We start from the raw sequence: 17,424 nt of genomic DNA, 5'->3' as shown, positions 1-17,424 counted from the left end.
AAAACACTGAGGGAACATCTACTGCAAAATGAGTACTGTTCATACTTTAATACTTGCATACTTTTACTCAAGTAAGGTTTTAAATGCAGGACTAGTAAAGTATTTTAAGAGTGTGGTATTCATACTTTTACTTTATAAAGGATCATCATACTCCTTCCACTTCTGGTATCGGACCAGTTATTCATTGAATCTTTCTGTATCTTCAGGTTGACAATCTGACCGAGGGAACCTTCTACGAGTTCAAGGTCCAGGCCGCTAACATGGCCGGTGTCGGCGTGCCCTCTGCTCCCAGCGCCCCGATGAAATGTGAAGCTTGGACCATGGAAGAGCCAGGTGGGAGAGCCATCACTGCTGGTTCATAGAAACCATACAAGAGCAATTAAAGTCAGAACTAAACTGTGTGTGTGTGTGTGTGTGTGTGTGTGTGTGTGTGTGTGTGTGTGTGTGTGTGTGTGTGTGTGTGCAATAAGTATGTTTTAACATGTTTAATATGCAGGGGTTTGATGGGGTCATTGATCAATAACAATAACATCCCTGTTTTCAAAACATTTTAAGCCTATGCGCTTCCCTTTGTCATATTTTCAATTAATGAGGGTCACATTTCATTCATAAACTAAACCAAAATACGACAATGTAATTATAAATTATTGTGATTGTAGTAAAAACAACTTTAGGAAAAAATATATTGACGTGCAAATTATTAGCACCGAAAAACTGCCCCTATATTTTAATGAATATAGAAATGTCTCAACCTCCAACTGAAGGCAGAACAATAATATCACCTCAATGTTGAACCTGTATCACAGACCACAATATGCAGCCAAACTACAGACAGAACTCCAAAACAGACTTCTTTTCTCTTTTGTCCTGCTCGTGTTTTTTATTTTACCTGACCTGCAGGCCCGGCTTACGACCTGAGCTTCAGTGAGGTCAGAGGTCAGTCCCTCGTCCTCCTGTGGAAGGCTCCAGTCTACACCGGAGCCAGTGCCGTCACTGGATATTTGGTGGACATGGCCAAGAAGGGCTCATCAGAGTTTGTTACTCTGACTCAGGAAGCTGTGAACCGCCGTTACCTGCAGGTAGGAGGCCGACCGCTCACCGAAGAAATGATCCTGTACCTTAACTGGTTGGCCTTTATTGAAAGTTTGAATTATAAACTTGGGTTTACGTTAGTATAGTCATGTCCCACTGTTCATGTAATGGTGTTTCCGTGGTTTCCTGCAGGTGACTGGTCTGAAAGAAGGTGAAACCTACGTGTTCAGAGTTCGTTCTGTCAATGCGGCAGGTGTTGGAAAACCTTCCCAGTTGTCTGAGCCGATCTGTGCCAAAGCTCTTCCAGGTAACAACAACTTAACACGCTCATTGATACCACAACTTGATTTACGTATAAATTAAATCAATCAAGTGAATAATTTGAAAATCCTGGATCTTGGCTCAAGTAACTAAGGTGCAAAGACATACCCAAATTACCTCAGAATGCACTCTTGCTGAATGTGGATCTGAATGTTACTGTATATTTAAGATATATTTAGAACATTTTCCATATAGTTTCTCAGACAACCGTGTTATTCATGTTCACAGGCACTCAGGAGATTGTGGCTGGCGTGGACGAGGAGACTGGCGACGTCTTCCTGTCTTTTGAGGCCTGTGAGATCTGTGAGATGTCCAAGTTTGTGTGGTCGAAGAACTACAAAGCCATCGGCGAGTGCCCCAGGGTGGCCACAACAGACAAGGGCAGAACGTAAGCTCGGAGGCCACTTTTTATTTCTTTAGTCACAGAATGAACGATTATCTTTAAAGGTCCCATATTATGCTCATTTTCAGATTCATACTTGTATTTCAGAGTTTCTACTAGACGTGTTTATGTGCTTTAATGTTCAAAAAACACGTTATTTTTCTCATACTGTCTGTCTGAATATACCTGTATCACCCTCTGTTTGAAACACTGTGCTCTCTGAGTCCCTGCACTGTCATTGCAGCCGGGGAACGACTGTAATGGAACTTTCTACATATATTTAGTGTAGTTTTGACATCACAACCGTGCAGAAGTCCTAACGGCTCTTTGAAAGGCACAGTTTCTTAAAACGGACTGTGTGCATTTCTGTGTGCAGTGTTTTGATACTTTCACAGTTTTTATACAGCACCTCGACCCGCTTTATAAACAAAAAAGACATGGAAATCTCACTTTGTACAATGTGGGCCTTTAAAGAATGAATTACTGCAAAGACGCACTCATTCAGGAAACGGAGCAGAGCAAACAGTGTGTTCCCCCCTCGAGGCTTCGTCTGGTTCACTCTGTCAGCTGACTCACAATGAAAACGTTCTGCTGAACAGAAAAAGGTTTCTCTGTCTCCTGTTTTCAGTGTTCACGATCAAATACAAGAAGTCATGAGTTAAAGACAGGAGACACTATTTGCATTCAAGTGATGTTTAACATCTGATCTCCAGATTATCTTTTTACCGGCTGCAACATTAAAGTGATGAACACATTAATGCATTGAATACTTATAATCCAATAATATAATTTACATTATTCTAAGAATGGGCCATTCTGCATTTACATGGTTTCAATGTATTACAATTCAATTTCAATTCAATTTTATTTGTAGTATCAAATCATAACAGGACACTTTACAGATAGAGTAGGTCTAGACCACACTCTATAATTTACAAAGACCTAACAATGTCCCACGAGCAATCATTTGGTACAACAGTGGGGAGGAAAAACTTCCTTTTAGGAAGAAACCTAAGAAACCCAGGCTCTTCGCTGCCAGTTTGGACACAGACACTGATACAAACACTTTGATTTTTTTATTTGGCCCTTTAATTATTTTTAGATGCTAATGCTGTTCTTTTACTCAAATAAAAAGTTAAATAAAAGTACAATTTTGAATGCATGAATTTGACCTTTCTACACTTTGCTGCTAGCACTGCTACTTAAGTACATAAGTAAAAGATCAGTGTACTTCTTCCACCACTGATGCGGGCCTGTAAAACTCACTAAAAGACTTGAGGTCATGTTAGCTTCACATTTAATAGGAATTAAGTGACTGAATGTGTACTTACTGAACACCTTTTCTATTTGACACATAATTAGTGTTAAATTTCATAGTTCTTTTTTTCAGGAAACCTCCTGGGAAATTATCAGAAAATAGAGGAAATTACAGATCCATGAAATAAAGCAACAACAATGTGACAAATGTACAGTGAAATGCTTATCTTAAAATAAACAGCTTTTCAAAAGCATAACATTTTCAATATGCTTTACCATGGCAGTAAGAAAAGCCCGTAAACCTTGTTTTGAAATAATTATCCTTTTTTATTTAATTGTAAAAACAGCGGCTTCTCAAAAGGTTTTCCCTGTAGAGTTGATGGCTATTACTGTGTTAACCTTAACGGATATTAATTGGCTTCTGTGTTTTGTTTCTCAGTTCCAGACTGACTTTCTCCAGCCCTAATAAAGACGATCTGGGCTCATACTCTGTGGTCGTCACGGACACCGACGGAGTCTCTGCCAGCCACACTCTGACTGAGGACGGTGGGTCTTTTCAGTCCTTCTCGTTAGGCTAGGTCGTTGTGGTTTGTCCTTCGCTCATGTTTGTTGTCTTGAATCCGTTCTGCAGCCCTGAACACCATGCTGGAGCTCAGCTATGCCATCAGACATCCAAGTGAGTATTGTGCATTAGCAGCAGACCTCCTGTGTCACTTTAATGGACACTGTGTCATAAGGATCTAATTTTTGTGTGTCGTCTGTTTCTGTGCAGTTATTCCTCTGAAACACGGTCTGAACTATGAGGTTTTGGAGAAGGGTCACGTGCGCTTCTGGCTGCAGGCCGTCAAACTCTCCTCCTCTGTATCCTACAGGTTCATTGTTAACGACAAGGAGGTCACATCTGGGGAGGTATTAAATCACTGTTTGAGTCTTCAACATTATACAATTCCAGCTGTTTTTTGAGGTCTGTGGGTTTGGCATGATATTGATCTTAAAGCTGTGACAGATTTGAACATAATTACTTGATGTATTGTGCATAGTAATCGCCTTTTCCTCTCAGGGAATCAAGATCAGTCACGATGTGGCCACAGGGGTCATCCAGATGACGGTGGATCATTTCACCAGAGCCAACGAGGGCACTTACACCGTCCAGATCCACGATGGCAAGGCCAAAGCCCAGAGCTCCCTGGTCTTGGTGGGAGACGGTGAGGCTCTTCCTCCTCACATAACTGTCACACATTTGCTGATTAATTGTTATTTACCAGATGAACATAATCATACAGTATATTAAAATGTGAAAAGGAGTTTAAGGGCCCTATTTTAACGATCTGAAACGCAAGTATCAAACGGCAAACACAAGTAGCTTTGTGGGCGGATTTCGGGCGCTGTTGCTATGATACCGGCAGGATAAATGGCTCTTGCGCCCGATGCAAATCTAAAATGGGTTGGTCTGAAGTAGCTACATTACTCATAGGTGTGGTTTGGGAGTAACGTGCAATAAACCAATCAGAGCGTTATCTCACATTCTCTTTAAAAGCAGGCGTGCTTGTTCCATGGCGGATTGCTATTATAATGGCAGATTTGCTAGACGGACGCTCTTGACACATCCATGGGCGCACGCCAGGAGCGGTTCACAGCCGAAGAGACCGACGTTTGCTATTGATTTTTCTTTTTGACAAAATGTAGATAAAGAAATGTCACAAAAACATACTTTCCGATGTTTTGGACTCACTCTCACTAAATCACGACGTTATGAATGCATGGTGATATTTTTGCAATGTAGTCTAATATTAGACCGAGATTACCTCACTATAGACGATGCAGCTCTTCTGTCTCTCCTCTCCCATACGGCTGCTGGGGCATTTGGGTCAAGTGGCATCGGCACATGCAGTTCAACATCACATCTCCTTAATTCCTCTAATATTTCCTCATTTATGTCATCAACACATCCATGATTCATGGAAATGTTGTGTAAAACAAGGTCATATTTTTCCTTGTATTTATGTTTGGTTTGCAAAAATGTGAACTGCTGGGTCCGTGAGATGAGAGAAGCAAAGTGTATGCGTGTGTCCACGCTCTACATTACGGCCAAACACGCGCCCCTAAAATAGCTTCTGAATAACGCGCCACTGACGTTAGGCTAGGTTTTTCCTGGTCTGTGGCGGAATTGTTTTCTGAAACTGCAAAATAGCACCAGGGAATGTTTGCGCCTGAACACGCCTCCTCTTTTTGATGAACCGCCCCCGGGAGCACAAGTTCATTCCCTATTTTACCGACGTGAGTCTGTGGAGGGAAAAGTCCACTGTGCGTCAGGTGCAAAATAGAAATGATACATGCGTCAGTGTACAAAGTCAATTGTGCTGGGTGCAAGATAGGGCCCTAAGTGTGATTTATATGGAATTAACATCTTTGAGAACATTTCTATTTTCAATATCCAAATTCATTTTAAGTTAATACACAATTTAATTCTCTTATAGAAGTAGCTTTATCATAGTCCCCAAGTGAACAGTTGTTTTTCTTTTAGCACGCTAAGGTTTTTTCTTAAACTAACCCACATGTTAATGGTTTTACTCATAGTATTAGAGGAAGCCTCATCAGAAGAAGTAAATAAACCATCCTGCATATAACTTAATGGTGTATTCGCTGCGCCAGAGGTTTTTCAATTTGAGAAAAGTAGTTTTTGGATGGGGGGGCAGAAACAAAAAACATAAACATTATGGGAATGAACACAGTCAAATTTAAAGATATTTAATGTTGGCACATAGTTGCACCTTCAAAATACTGCATCAGCTGTTTGTTTTTCAGCCTTCTTTTGGCATATTTTTGTTTAAATCTTTAAATTATTTGGCAGAAGCAGAATGTTAAATTAATGCTGTATATGTCACCTGTGGAAAGTAACTAAGTACATTTAGGCACGTACTGTATGTCCATTTTCTGCTACTTTATACTTCTACTCCACTACATTTATCTGACAGCTGTAGTCACTTTGAAGATAAAGATTTTCCATCAAAATATATACTCATGGTGCATTACAGATTCATTACTACAGAAATTGTTAATAATTCCTTAATTGTGACTAGCTAAAAACATAAAATGCTGCTTACACAGTAATGCCTGTGTAACAATAATTCCAGTAATATAATGTCACACTGACAGGAATTCTGTTGCCTAATGAGTGCTTTTACTTATGATGCTTTAAATGCATTTTGCTGCTAATACTTTTACAATTCTACTTGAGTAAGTTTTTGAATGCGAGAAGACTTTTACTTTGTCTATTAGTATTTCTCTGTCTCGAGTAACTTCACCCTGAGGTACTGCTATCTGAGTACTTCTTTCACCACTGAACATATTTATTGATCATGACTCTGTTGTGTTTTCTCGTTCCAGTGTTCAAAGCTGCTCTGAAGGAGGCCGAGTTTCAGAGGAAGGAGCACATCAGGAAGCAAGGTAACAACACACACAATGACCTGAAACACTTGACTGAGGCTGTCACTATGTGGTGAACACCACTTACACAAACTGAAGTGTGTGTCTAAGAGTGTAATTTTCAGTCTGTTTTGTTAGCAGGATGGCTCAAAAAACTGTTAACAGATGTCAATGAAGTCTGGTGTAAAATAAAGCCACAGGCAAAAGGACAAGTCACTATTTTCTAGTCTAGTATTGCACTCAAATGAAGGTAAATCTGATTTTATCACGTTTTTGTATTTGAATGCTGACTCAAATGCATATTTAACTAGAAGGGCACTTGGAGTGCGCAGACCCCTGTTACGGCTCATGCCCTATCTCGCAATGTTAACAAAAGTGAAAAATAATTTGTCTATCTGCCCTGTCATTCGGATCCGCTGATATTTTAATGAATTCTTCCTTGGCCCGTGCTACACACTGACATACAAACAAAAAGAATTTATATGATTTAAAAGAACTCATTCAGGAGGATTGTACCGCATTAGCAGAGTGTTTTCTATTTTATTAATATATTCATTGTTGCTTTTGGGCTGATAAAATCCTAATGTACATGATTCCACTGTCCTTTTAGGTCCACATTTCTCTGAGTATCTGTACTTCACTGTCACTGAGGATTGCACTGTTATGCTCGCCTGCAAGGTAACAATTAAATCCTCCATCCTTTCACCTTTCTTCTCACTTCTTTTCCGCTCAATAAAACTAATCCTTGTGTTTGTGTGTCAGGTGGCCAATGTAAAGAAGGAGACGTCTTTCCATTGGTACAAAGAGGATGATGAGATTGTTCCAGAAACTCCTCCCAATGTTATGTCCGGAGCCTGCTCTCTTCCCATCCCTCTGGTAACTACTGCAGCATCCACACCAAAATACAATACATTCATTCTTACTGTATACATCTCACCTTATTTATTTCACACTTATTCTATATGTTACTCTGCACTTAACTGCATTTTATTGTCTCAGTACTTTTACTCGGTGCAATGACAAGCAAGTTGAATTGAATCTGGTTGATACAATATTTGTTTTTTCCAGTTCTCCAGAAAAGATCATGGCATCTACAAGGCCGTACTCAGTGACGACAGAGGAAAGGACACATCTGTTTTTGACATTTCAGGCCAAGGTACGTTCTCTTTGTTCAGAAGGAGTGACTGACTTTAATGTTAATTATTATTTAAATAAACATGTTATAATGTATTTCCTGTTTTTTTTACTTTGATTTGCAGTGTTTGACGACATCATCAATGCCCTCGCAAAGAATGCTGGTGAGTTTGATCCGCTCAAACTTAGTCTCCTTGCGTGGTTCAGTGCGTATGACAGGATGTGATGAATGTGTTTAACTGGTACCGTAGTATTAACTATGCAAGCGTGATTCCTGACAATATTTATTGGAAAGTGTGTCCTCAGGATTTGCAATGATTCCAGTTCTACCTCTGTGCAACAGTACATGCAGCTGTATCTCGATTTAAAGTAAGGTCTGACCGTCTCCCCTCCTAAAAAAATGTGATTAACCTTTCAACAAAAGCTCATCTGTGAGAAAAGGCAGCCTAGGGTCGTGCTCAGACAGAGTGCGTTTGCAGGTTGCATAACACTAGGCGCCCTAGCCAGCCTTTTTTGTTGAAGACGCCCGATCAGACCAGTTGCGTCTTTTTGTTAGGTAACCATTGAATCACCCATCCTCAGCCAACAGTTTTTTCCAATCTGTGTAGTTTTTTGTAACTCGTGGCGTTCAGGGCGCTCCTGCTAAAAAAAAATGTAGGCGCTCAGCAACGCAAAAACAGCAAAACGCTTTCTCTCCATGAAAACAAGCCACCACAGGCTGCTAAAACAAACTCTGTCTGATCAGGGCCTTTTAGGGGCTCTATGGATAACTATTTGAAAACCAATCCGTTAAGTAGTTTGACCGTAGAGCTTCGTTCGGGCCCAAAAAATCAAGCCCGACCCAGCCCGAGCCCGTGCACGTTGTGTCCGAGCCCGGCCCGGCCCGACACATTAACTGGAATTATGAGCCCGAGCCTGATGGGCCGTCATAACTGACGTTCTCAACTACAATTCAGAGTTGTTTGAACTGCAAAAATCTGTTTAAAATTATCTTAATGAATAATGCAACAGGAGCGAAGCATGTAAACTGTTCTGTTAGTTTATTCAGAATGGAAGGGATCGCAAATGGATCTGAAAGAAGAAACGTAAAAAACTCAACGTATTTCTCTGTGAGGGCTTGCCCGCTTGCCTCGCCCTCAGGGGTAGCCTATGCTTGGAGAACTAACAAAAGAGGACGTTGAAGGCTGACTATCATCTTTTCTGCCTTGGCGAGCCTGCTTCATGTGTCTGTTCATCATCCAAGTCCCCGTTTTATCAGCTGTCATAGGCAACAGCGTGCCGCACTTAATGCACTCAACAAAGCCGACACATATGTTGTCACTGCCCACGACTTGTTTAAAATGGCTCCATACCTCCGACTTTCCTCCAAACTTGTTCAAAGGTAATTCTCCCGTTTTTCTTTTTTTCTTTACATCCTCAAGCTCCATGTTGCACTTAAGCTCCACAATACAGCCCGCAGCCCCGGTGTGATGCGTGCGAGAGGAGGAGACTCCGCGCATGACACGTTGCATTTTGTAACTGTAGTCCAACTTGTGTAACTTTTTGGACACATTTGTTACTTTGGCCTAAATAGATAATAGTGCTGATTATGGCATAGCTTTCTCCCCACCCAATTAGGCTAAAGTAATGATAAAAAAAAACACAAATGCTTGATCAAGGGTCCGGCCCGGCCGGGCTCGGGTCGGTCTCGGGCTCGGGCAGAGAATCGAAACTCTATTTGACCGGGAAACAAATGGCTTCTTCCAGGGTAGAAATGCTTGGCAAAAAAACTACTGCAAAAACACTCCAAGCTAAATGCATTTTAACATGGACATAAGTAGGAGCTGTGTCAAAGGACGAAATCATTGCGAGTGTGTAGTGTACACTCTTAAAGTAGCACAGTACAATCTTTATTTTCAGTTGATTATTTCCCTTGACAGTGTGTTCATGTGTGTTTGTTGCTGTCAGGTGCGTCTGCCTCTGAGCTGGTGCTGCAGTGCACACCAGAGGGCATCAGGCTGCAGTGCTACATGAACTACTACACAGAAGAGATGAAGACCATCTGGAAACACAAGTACAGTTGAATTAAATGCTTGTTACAGAATAATCTAATATTTACATTGACAGTTGAGACGTAACAAGATTTTGCTTGCTGTCTAGCTCTGTTGTGTGTCACTGCTGAAGGTTTCTTTAAATACAGATTAAAATGTAGTCACCAGACATATGTACACATATAGTGACCAAAACATATTCAGCTTCTCATGTATTACCGTTGATTAACCATTTCGAAGTCTCGAGGCTGGAAAGTATGGTTACAACAGACAAACACACACTGTGCGGTACAGTACTGTATGTGCTGCACTCCCTCAGGCGTTGTACACAGTCGTGGTATTTCAAAACTTTAAACAACACTGAATCACAATGAACAAACGTCCTCGTTCCGGCTTTTCGCCATTTACTCACACCAGAACGTGTGTTTCCTGTTAGCTGTCAAAAGCACAATAACTCAGATGATTAATCATGTGAGGGTTATGTTTAGGTAATGCTGTGCTTCCTAATTTAGCTGCAGTGAAAACTGTTGACTGAGAAAATCACTGATTTAAGCCTGTTAATTAATCCTAAACCTAAACTAAATTATAACTCTTGAAAGCCTTGTTCTTAATCTTCAACATCCAACATGGAAATCAGTACAGCCAATTATATTTGTTGTTGTCTACCGAGCACCAGGTCCATATTCTGAATTTTTTTTTTGTAGTCCTAAAATCAGACAAAGTACTTATTGTAGGTGATTTTAATATCCATGTGGACGTTGACAATGATAGCCTTAGTACTGCTTTCAACTCACTACTAGATTCAATTGGTTTCAGTCAAAGTGTTCATGAGGCCACGCACTGTTTTAACCACACCCTCAACCTTGTGCTGACATATGGCATCAAAATTGAAGATGTATTAGTATTCCCGCAAAATCCTTTATTATCAGACCACTTCTTAATAACTTTCGAATTCTTAATACCCGATTATACGAAATTAGATAAAAGCTTCTACACTAGATGCCTATCTGACAGTGCTATAGCTAAATTTAAGGAAGATATTCCAACAGCACTAAACTCATTACCGTGCTTTAATACAACAGAGGACCTTTATGTAAACTTTAGTCCCTCTCAAATTGACAATTGTGTAGATGGTGCTACGGCCTGCCTACGGACTACTTTAGACTCTGTTGCTCCCCTCAAAAAGAAGATGATGAAGCAAAGGAAACTTGCACCATGGTATAACTCCCAAACTCATAAATTAAAGCAAATCTCGCGAAAACTTGAAAGTAAATGGCGTTCCACCAAACTGGAAGAAAGGAAGGCCCTCAGAAATACTAGATCAGACTATTACTCATCATTAATAGAAGAAAACAAGAACAACCCAAGGTTTCTTTTCAGCACTGTAGCCAGGCTGACAGAGAGTCACAGCTCTAGTGAGCCATCTATTCCTAAAGCTCTGAGTAGTGATGAGCTTCTTTAATGATAAAATTATAACAATTAGAGATAAAATCCATCACCTTTTGCCCTCAACTTCTAACGGTTCACCTTTCAACGCAGGACTCCTAGAAAGAACGACTAGACCTGACATATACTTAGACTGCTTTTATCCTATAGACCTTCAACAATTAATGGTCTGCTTTTATCCTATAGACCTTCAACAATTAATGGTAAAGGTATCTTCAGCTAAGCCATCTACCTGTCTCTTAGACCCCATCCCAACGAAGCTACTCAAAGAAGCATTACCCTTGGTTAACACTTCACTACTAGATATGATCAATATGTCCTTAGTAACAGGTTATGTACCGCAGTCATATAAAGTAGCTGTGATAAAACCTCTTCTGAAAAAACTCACCCTCGATCCTGAGGTCTTAGCAAACTATAGACCTATATCTAACCTTCCCTTTCTCTCCAAGATCCTTGAGAAGGTAGTTGCTAATCAGTTATGTGATTTTCTCCATAGCAACAGTTTATTTGAAGACTTTCAATCAGGATTTAGAAAGCATCATAGCACAGAGACGGCACTGGTGAAAATTACTAACGACGTTCTAACTGCTGCAGACAGAGGACTTGTCTCCATACTTGTTTTACTAGATCTTAGTGCTGCATTTGACACTATTGACCATACAATCCTGTTACAGAGATTGGATCACTTAGTCGGCATTAAAGGAATCACACTAAGCTGGTTTAAACCCTATTTCTCTGATTGATCTCAATTTGTTAATGTTAATTCATCCAAGTATGCTAAAGTTAGCCATGGCGTTCCACAAGGCTCAGTGCTTGGACCAATTCTATTCTCCTTATATATGCTTCCTCTTGGTAATATTATTAGGAAACACTCAATTAACTATCACTGTTATGCGGATGACACCCAATTATACTTGTCAATCAAACCAGACGAAACCAGTCAGTTAGCTAAACTTCAAGCATGCATTAAAGATATAAAATCCTGGATGACCTACAATTTTCTGATGTTAAACTCTAACAAAACTGAAGTTATTGTGCTGGGCCCTAAACACCTCCGAACCTCATTATCTAAAGACTTAGCTACTCTGGATGGTGTTGCCCTGGCCTCCAGCACCACTGTCAGAAATCTAGGAGTTATTTTTGATCAGGATATATCCTTTAACGCCCATCTAAAACAAAGCTCAAGAACAGCCTTTTTTCATCTTCGTAACATTGCCAAAATTAGGAATATCCTGTCTCAAAACGATGCTGAATAACTAGTCCATGCATTCGTTACTTCCAGGCTGGACTATTGTAATTCCCTACTGTCAGGTTGCTCAAATAAGTCCCTTAAGACTCTTCAGCTGATCCAGAGTGCTGCAGCACGTGTTCTGAAAAGAACTAAGAAAAGAGATCATATTTCTTCCGTATTAGCTTCTCTGCATTGGCTTCCTGTAAAATTCAGGATTGACTTTAAATTCTTTCTCCTGACCTACAAAGCCCTAAATGGTCAAGCACCATCCTATCTAGAACAGCTCCTAGTACCTTATTGTCCCACTAGAGCACTGCGCTCCCAGAATGCAGAGTTACCACAGCCTTCAGCTTCCAGACTCCTTTCCTGTGGAACCAGCTCCCAGTCTGGGTTCGGGGGGCAGACACCGTCACCACATTTAAGAGTAAACTGAAAACCCTCCTCTTTGATAAAGCTTATAGTTACGGAGTGAGGAGTTGCAGCGTCCGCCTAACCCGGCCCAACTGCTTCTCTTCGTAGTCATCAGATTTATTTATCATATAATCAATTATATAGTGAGAATAGAGGGAGGCAGGCCAGTACAGCCCGATCCGGCAGGGGAGAGTTCAAGCCCAATCCGGCACCTCTCTCTAAGCTAACCTGCCTCTCTTAGTTATGCTATTATATTTCTAGACTACCAGGGAAGTTCCTTCCTTCCTATGAGACACTGAGCTGCTCTCTCATCTCTGTTTTCACTTGTTTCCTTTTGTATGCATCCTGTCCCAGAACTGCTTGTTACTAACCTAGCTCTGGGGAGTTTACTCCCCCGGAGTCCTTATGTGTCTTCTTCATTCCCTGCAATGCCCAGCCTCGTCCTGCTGCGTCCGCTGCATCCGCTGCATCCACCCATGCTCTGTAGCGCCACGTTACATGCCGCAACGCCTTGCTGCGATGTTCATACACACAGAGTAGTCAGGATCCGGTATAGGAGACTGCACTACTCAATATGACACGATGTGCCCTGCTATGACATGAACTACAACGACTACCTTGAAGTCACTGTTCCATTATCTTTAATGTGACTATTATCGCCACTGTTCATCACACCCCCAACCGGCCCCGTCAGACACCACCTACCAAGAGTCTGGGTCTGCCGAGGTTTCTTCCTAAAAGGGAGTTTTTCCTTGCCACTGTCGCAACAGCAACAGCCACTGCTAATGCTTGCTCTTGAGGGAATTACTGTAATTGTTGGGGCTTTGGAAATTATAGAGTGTGGTCTAGACCTACTCTATCTGTAAAGTGTCTCGAGATAACTGTTGTTATGATTTGATACTATTAATAAATTGAATTGAAAATGTAATTGCATCCTTCAGCCTGCTCTGCTGAAGGATGCTGCTCTGTAGACATTTCAGTCTCTGATCTCGCATCATCAGTATGAATTGAGAAGTGACTCCTGTGATGTGAACCCTGCAGGGAGAGTAAGATAGCCTCCTCTGAGAAGATGAGGATCGGAGGCACGGCGGAGATGGCCTGGATGCAGATCTGTGATCCATCTGACAAGGAGAAGGGTAACTACTCCATCGAGATCTCAGACGGCGTGCAGACCCACACCAGATCCTTCGACCTCTCCGGACAAGGTAAACATCTTATTCTGTTACTCTGTAGCCATTATTTTCCATTTCCAGATTTGTTTAAGTGTTTCTAAGTTATTTATGTATGTAACTATGTAACTTGTATTTAACTTTTCTTTATTTTGGGTTATTATAAAACTTTTGGTGGCTTTGAAAAGTAAAGTCATAACCTTATTCTTCTTTTTGCAGCATACACCGATGCCTATGAGGAGTACCTGAGACTTAAGTAAGTTATTCGACACAACCTTAGTTTGTGAACATGTATCTTTAAACTGTATTCAAATGATATTAATAATATCAATATTCCTTTACCTTTTAGGGCAGCTGCATTTGCAGAGAAGAGTGAGTATAATATTATTTATTAACCTGACACACACACGTCTATTTTATTCCATCAGACATATTTACGATTTTATTTCATTTCATGAATCACGCCATGTTTTAAAAAAACCAAAGACAAGTTATTTGCTTTTGAGGCGAAGTATGAATTAATGTTCAAAGTTCAAAGAGTTTCAGCTTTACATTCCTCCTCTTTCTTCTTTCGATCTCAGCCTTGTTAACACTGCGACAGGCAGAGTCTTACATGACTTCCCCATGCAAACAGGGTGATATACAGGGTGAGTTTGTTTTGTCATCAGTACATTAATAACATCCATTTTGCTGTCTCTCCTCAGACCGCGGCAGAGTGGTCGGCGGCCTGCCTGACGTCGTCACTATTATGGAAGCAAAGGTGAGGATGTTGAGAATGTTGACATAAATCAACACTGGTAATAATATTTGAGGTGACATTGTTTTAGGGGTTTTGTTTGCATCATTACAAGCACGTAGTAATGAGGGGGTCGACGAGCTGTACTGCCCTGACAGCATTCCTTTATGAAGCCAGTGCTGGAACAAAATGTAACAAAATGAGCTCTGTGGGCTGTCACTTGCTCTTGTTTGGCATCCAGCCCTGCAGGTACTTTAGGTTTTATAGGTTTAAACAAAACAATCCAAACTCAAGATCCACTTACCATTAAGCAAAGTCTTTATCAGCAGATGGAGTTTGCTCAGCTGTCATGGAAAAGAAGCTTTTATGATTTCATGCGTAGCAGTTATCAGACTTTTGTGTTGGCATGAAAAATAAGCAACAAAATACTTCATCTTAAAAAGTAGTCAACTCAATGTCCACTTACGAGCTTCTTACGGAACAAACTGCTTCTCCAAGGACGAGGATAAACGTTTCACAATTTATTTTTATACTTTTTATAGGCTTAAAGTTAAAAAAAATATCCAATATTTCACAAGAAAAAGCAACGATTTGATAAACTTTTCTGCAGCAGAAATATATTTTCTATACTCTCCTTTCTGTTACACATTTTGGGACCCCTCAGATTTATCTTACGACCCCTCAGGGTCCTGATCCCCATGTTGGGAACCAGTGCTCTAGGGATAAGTGGTTTATTATAGTTTTGTTTAACTGGCCCCTTTATTGTTTTAGATACAATACTTAAGCAAACCTACATTTTGAACCCATTTTGACTTGAGTTGACTCTCGACCCTCTCCAGTCTCTGAGCCTGACCTGCACCGTGTGGGGCGAGCCGACCCCTGAGGTCACCTGGTTCAAGAACGAGCAGGAGGTCGCCTCCACCGAGCACACCAAGGTCACGTTCGAGGGCGGCAAGTTCGCCAGCCTCGTCATCACCAAAGTCACTCCGGAAGACTCCGGCAAGTACAGCATCAACGTGCGGAACAAGTACGGCGGCGAGTTCGTCGAGATCACCGTCAGCGTCTACAAGCAGGGCGAGCAGATCCCAGAGCCCAAACTGGGACACCCCAAAACGCCTGCCGCTACACCTGCATCCACGCCTGTGCCGCCAAAGTCCCCAGCTCCCCCCTCCAAGACCCCAACCCCTGTACCTCCTAAGGCCCAGACCCCGGCATCCATGAGGAGCCAAGCCTCTACTCCCGCTTCCACCCCGATCCCCAAATCTCCAACCCCGGTCCCCAAATCTCCAACCCCGACCCCGAAGTCTCCAACCCCATCTCGCAGCGCCAAGTCGCCCACCCCACCCAGATTCATGAAGTCTCCGACCCCACCGAGGAAGTAAACGATGGTGGTGACGTTTGCTGTTAGCAACGCTGATTCATAGCATGAGTGTGAAACAATGAGGTGTTAAAGTTTATGTAGATGTTGTCACAGTTAAAAGTTAACTTCCTGACAACCACTTACAAAGGACGGGCTTCTAACCAGTTGAAGTGAAGGTTTTTTCGCATTCTCTATCATTTCTGAGAGTTGCAGGATATATACAGATACAAAAGAGGGACTTTTACAGTGGTTACTAACATAGTCAATTTCCTTTTCAGTTTCCTTTATCATTCAACTGGTCGCTATGCTTTTGACACAGGTGGAAAAAAGGCGCAAAAAAAAAAGAAAAAAAATTTAAAAACCAGGGTAGATAGTTATGTTCAATGTTTTAAAAGCTGCACCTTCCACTATGCAACGTTAGTGGAATGCCTGTATACATTTTTGTTGTGGATGTTAAAGGATAATTCACGTTTATTACAACTTGGGTCATAATTGCGCAATTTCATTTCTATCAGTGACGTCATTAAAGAGGACTGATAAGTCGAGAAACACGAGCAGTCAAACAGGTTGTAACAAACCTCCAGGTTAGACAAACTTATTTGGAAGAGAAAATAAAAGAAAAAAAGGCTAACTGTAAATTGATCACCCAATTTGTTTGTCGTAAACGTCCAGACTGACTTTCTGGTTTTGTGTACAATGTGGAATTATTACCAGCATTTCAGGTGTGATAGCCTTTGAGATTTACCTCCAAAAAAGTGGTTTGGATTAGGGTTTGTTTACTAACCTGTCGAATCGTGTTTCTTCCCACGTCTCTAGCGATGTCACCGTGTTCCCGGATTTTAGGGGTTTACCTCTACGAAAATAAGACAAAAGTTGTTATAAACCGGAATTACCCTTTAAGCTGGATGAACTGGGAATGGGCAAGTGCAGAGCTGGGGTTATTTTGTCAGTACCTGGGTGGGAAATTAACACCAGATACCAGATTATTTTTTTGTTTTTGCTGTGGGTAGGTGATGTTCTCTCATCTATCAACAGCTACTTTGATCCCAGGTAGCCTGTCATCATTTGGAGATCCTAATGACGCCAGTTAGTGATCCTGTGAATGAAAAATATTCACTTCCTGCCCTGGTCTCTATGCCAGAGAGGTCTGTCTGTCTGTGACATGTTGTATTCCCCCCCCCCAATGCTTTGTGATGGCAATAAACTTTACTTATCAACCTCCTTCTGATCCGTCTTTGTGATTAATCTCTTCTGAATCTTATGAATTAGCTGTTATGTTGTTTTTTCTTCTTTCCTTCAATTATATTTTATTTTTATGATTAAACAGAATAATTCAGACACTAAACCTTTTACAGGATGTGTGAAATATATATATATTTTTTTTTATGTTTTGGGCATTTCTGCCTTTATTCGATAGGAAAGCTGAGATATGAAAGGGGAGAGAGAGGGGGAGAAGACATGCAGGAAAACCGTCACAGGTCGGATTCTG

General features: G+C 41.1%; 1 protein-coding gene across 6 annotated transcripts in view; it reads left to right on the top strand.

Annotated features, from left to right (window-relative positions):
- myom2a (myomesin 2a) overlaps positions 1-17,156 on the top strand; it is a 39,492-nt gene extending 22,336 nt beyond the window's left edge. For all 6 annotated transcript variants that reach the window (XM_039794410.1, XM_039794429.1, XM_039794401.1 and 3 more), the window contains 19 exons: positions 207-333; positions 901-1,079; positions 1,225-1,339; positions 1,582-1,741; positions 3,432-3,538; positions 3,624-3,668; positions 3,765-3,901; positions 4,053-4,197; positions 6,380-6,439; positions 7,029-7,096; positions 7,181-7,294; positions 7,487-7,574; positions 7,678-7,716; positions 9,500-9,605; positions 13,712-13,875; positions 14,059-14,095; positions 14,189-14,211; positions 14,544-14,599; positions 15,415-17,156. In XM_039794410.1, the coding sequence (XP_039650344.1) occupies positions 207-333; positions 901-1,079; positions 1,225-1,339; positions 1,582-1,741; positions 3,432-3,538; positions 3,624-3,668; positions 3,765-3,901; positions 4,053-4,197; positions 6,380-6,439; positions 7,029-7,096; positions 7,181-7,294; positions 7,487-7,574; positions 7,678-7,716; positions 9,500-9,605; positions 13,712-13,875; positions 14,059-14,095; positions 14,189-14,211; positions 14,544-14,599; positions 15,415-15,957 (2,313 nt within the window). In that variant the 3' untranslated portion in view covers positions 15,958-17,156. The remainder of the gene's footprint in view (positions 1-206; positions 334-900; positions 1,080-1,224; positions 1,340-1,581; positions 1,742-3,431; positions 3,539-3,623; positions 3,669-3,764; positions 3,902-4,052; positions 4,198-6,379; positions 6,440-7,028; positions 7,097-7,180; positions 7,295-7,486; positions 7,575-7,677; positions 7,717-9,499; positions 9,606-13,711; positions 13,876-14,058; positions 14,096-14,188; positions 14,212-14,543; positions 14,600-15,414) is intronic.
- The last annotated feature ends 268 nt before the right edge of the window (positions 17,157-17,424 follow it).

The sequence above is a fragment of the Perca fluviatilis genome, chromosome 1, assembly GCF_010015445.1.
Source record: "Perca fluviatilis chromosome 1, GENO_Pfluv_1.0, whole genome shotgun sequence".
In the NCBI taxonomy this organism is placed as follows: Eukaryota; Metazoa; Chordata; class Actinopteri; order Perciformes; family Percidae; genus Perca; species Perca fluviatilis.
The sequence above is the reverse complement of the archived record's forward strand: the minus strand, read 5'-3'. Positions and strand labels throughout refer to the sequence as shown.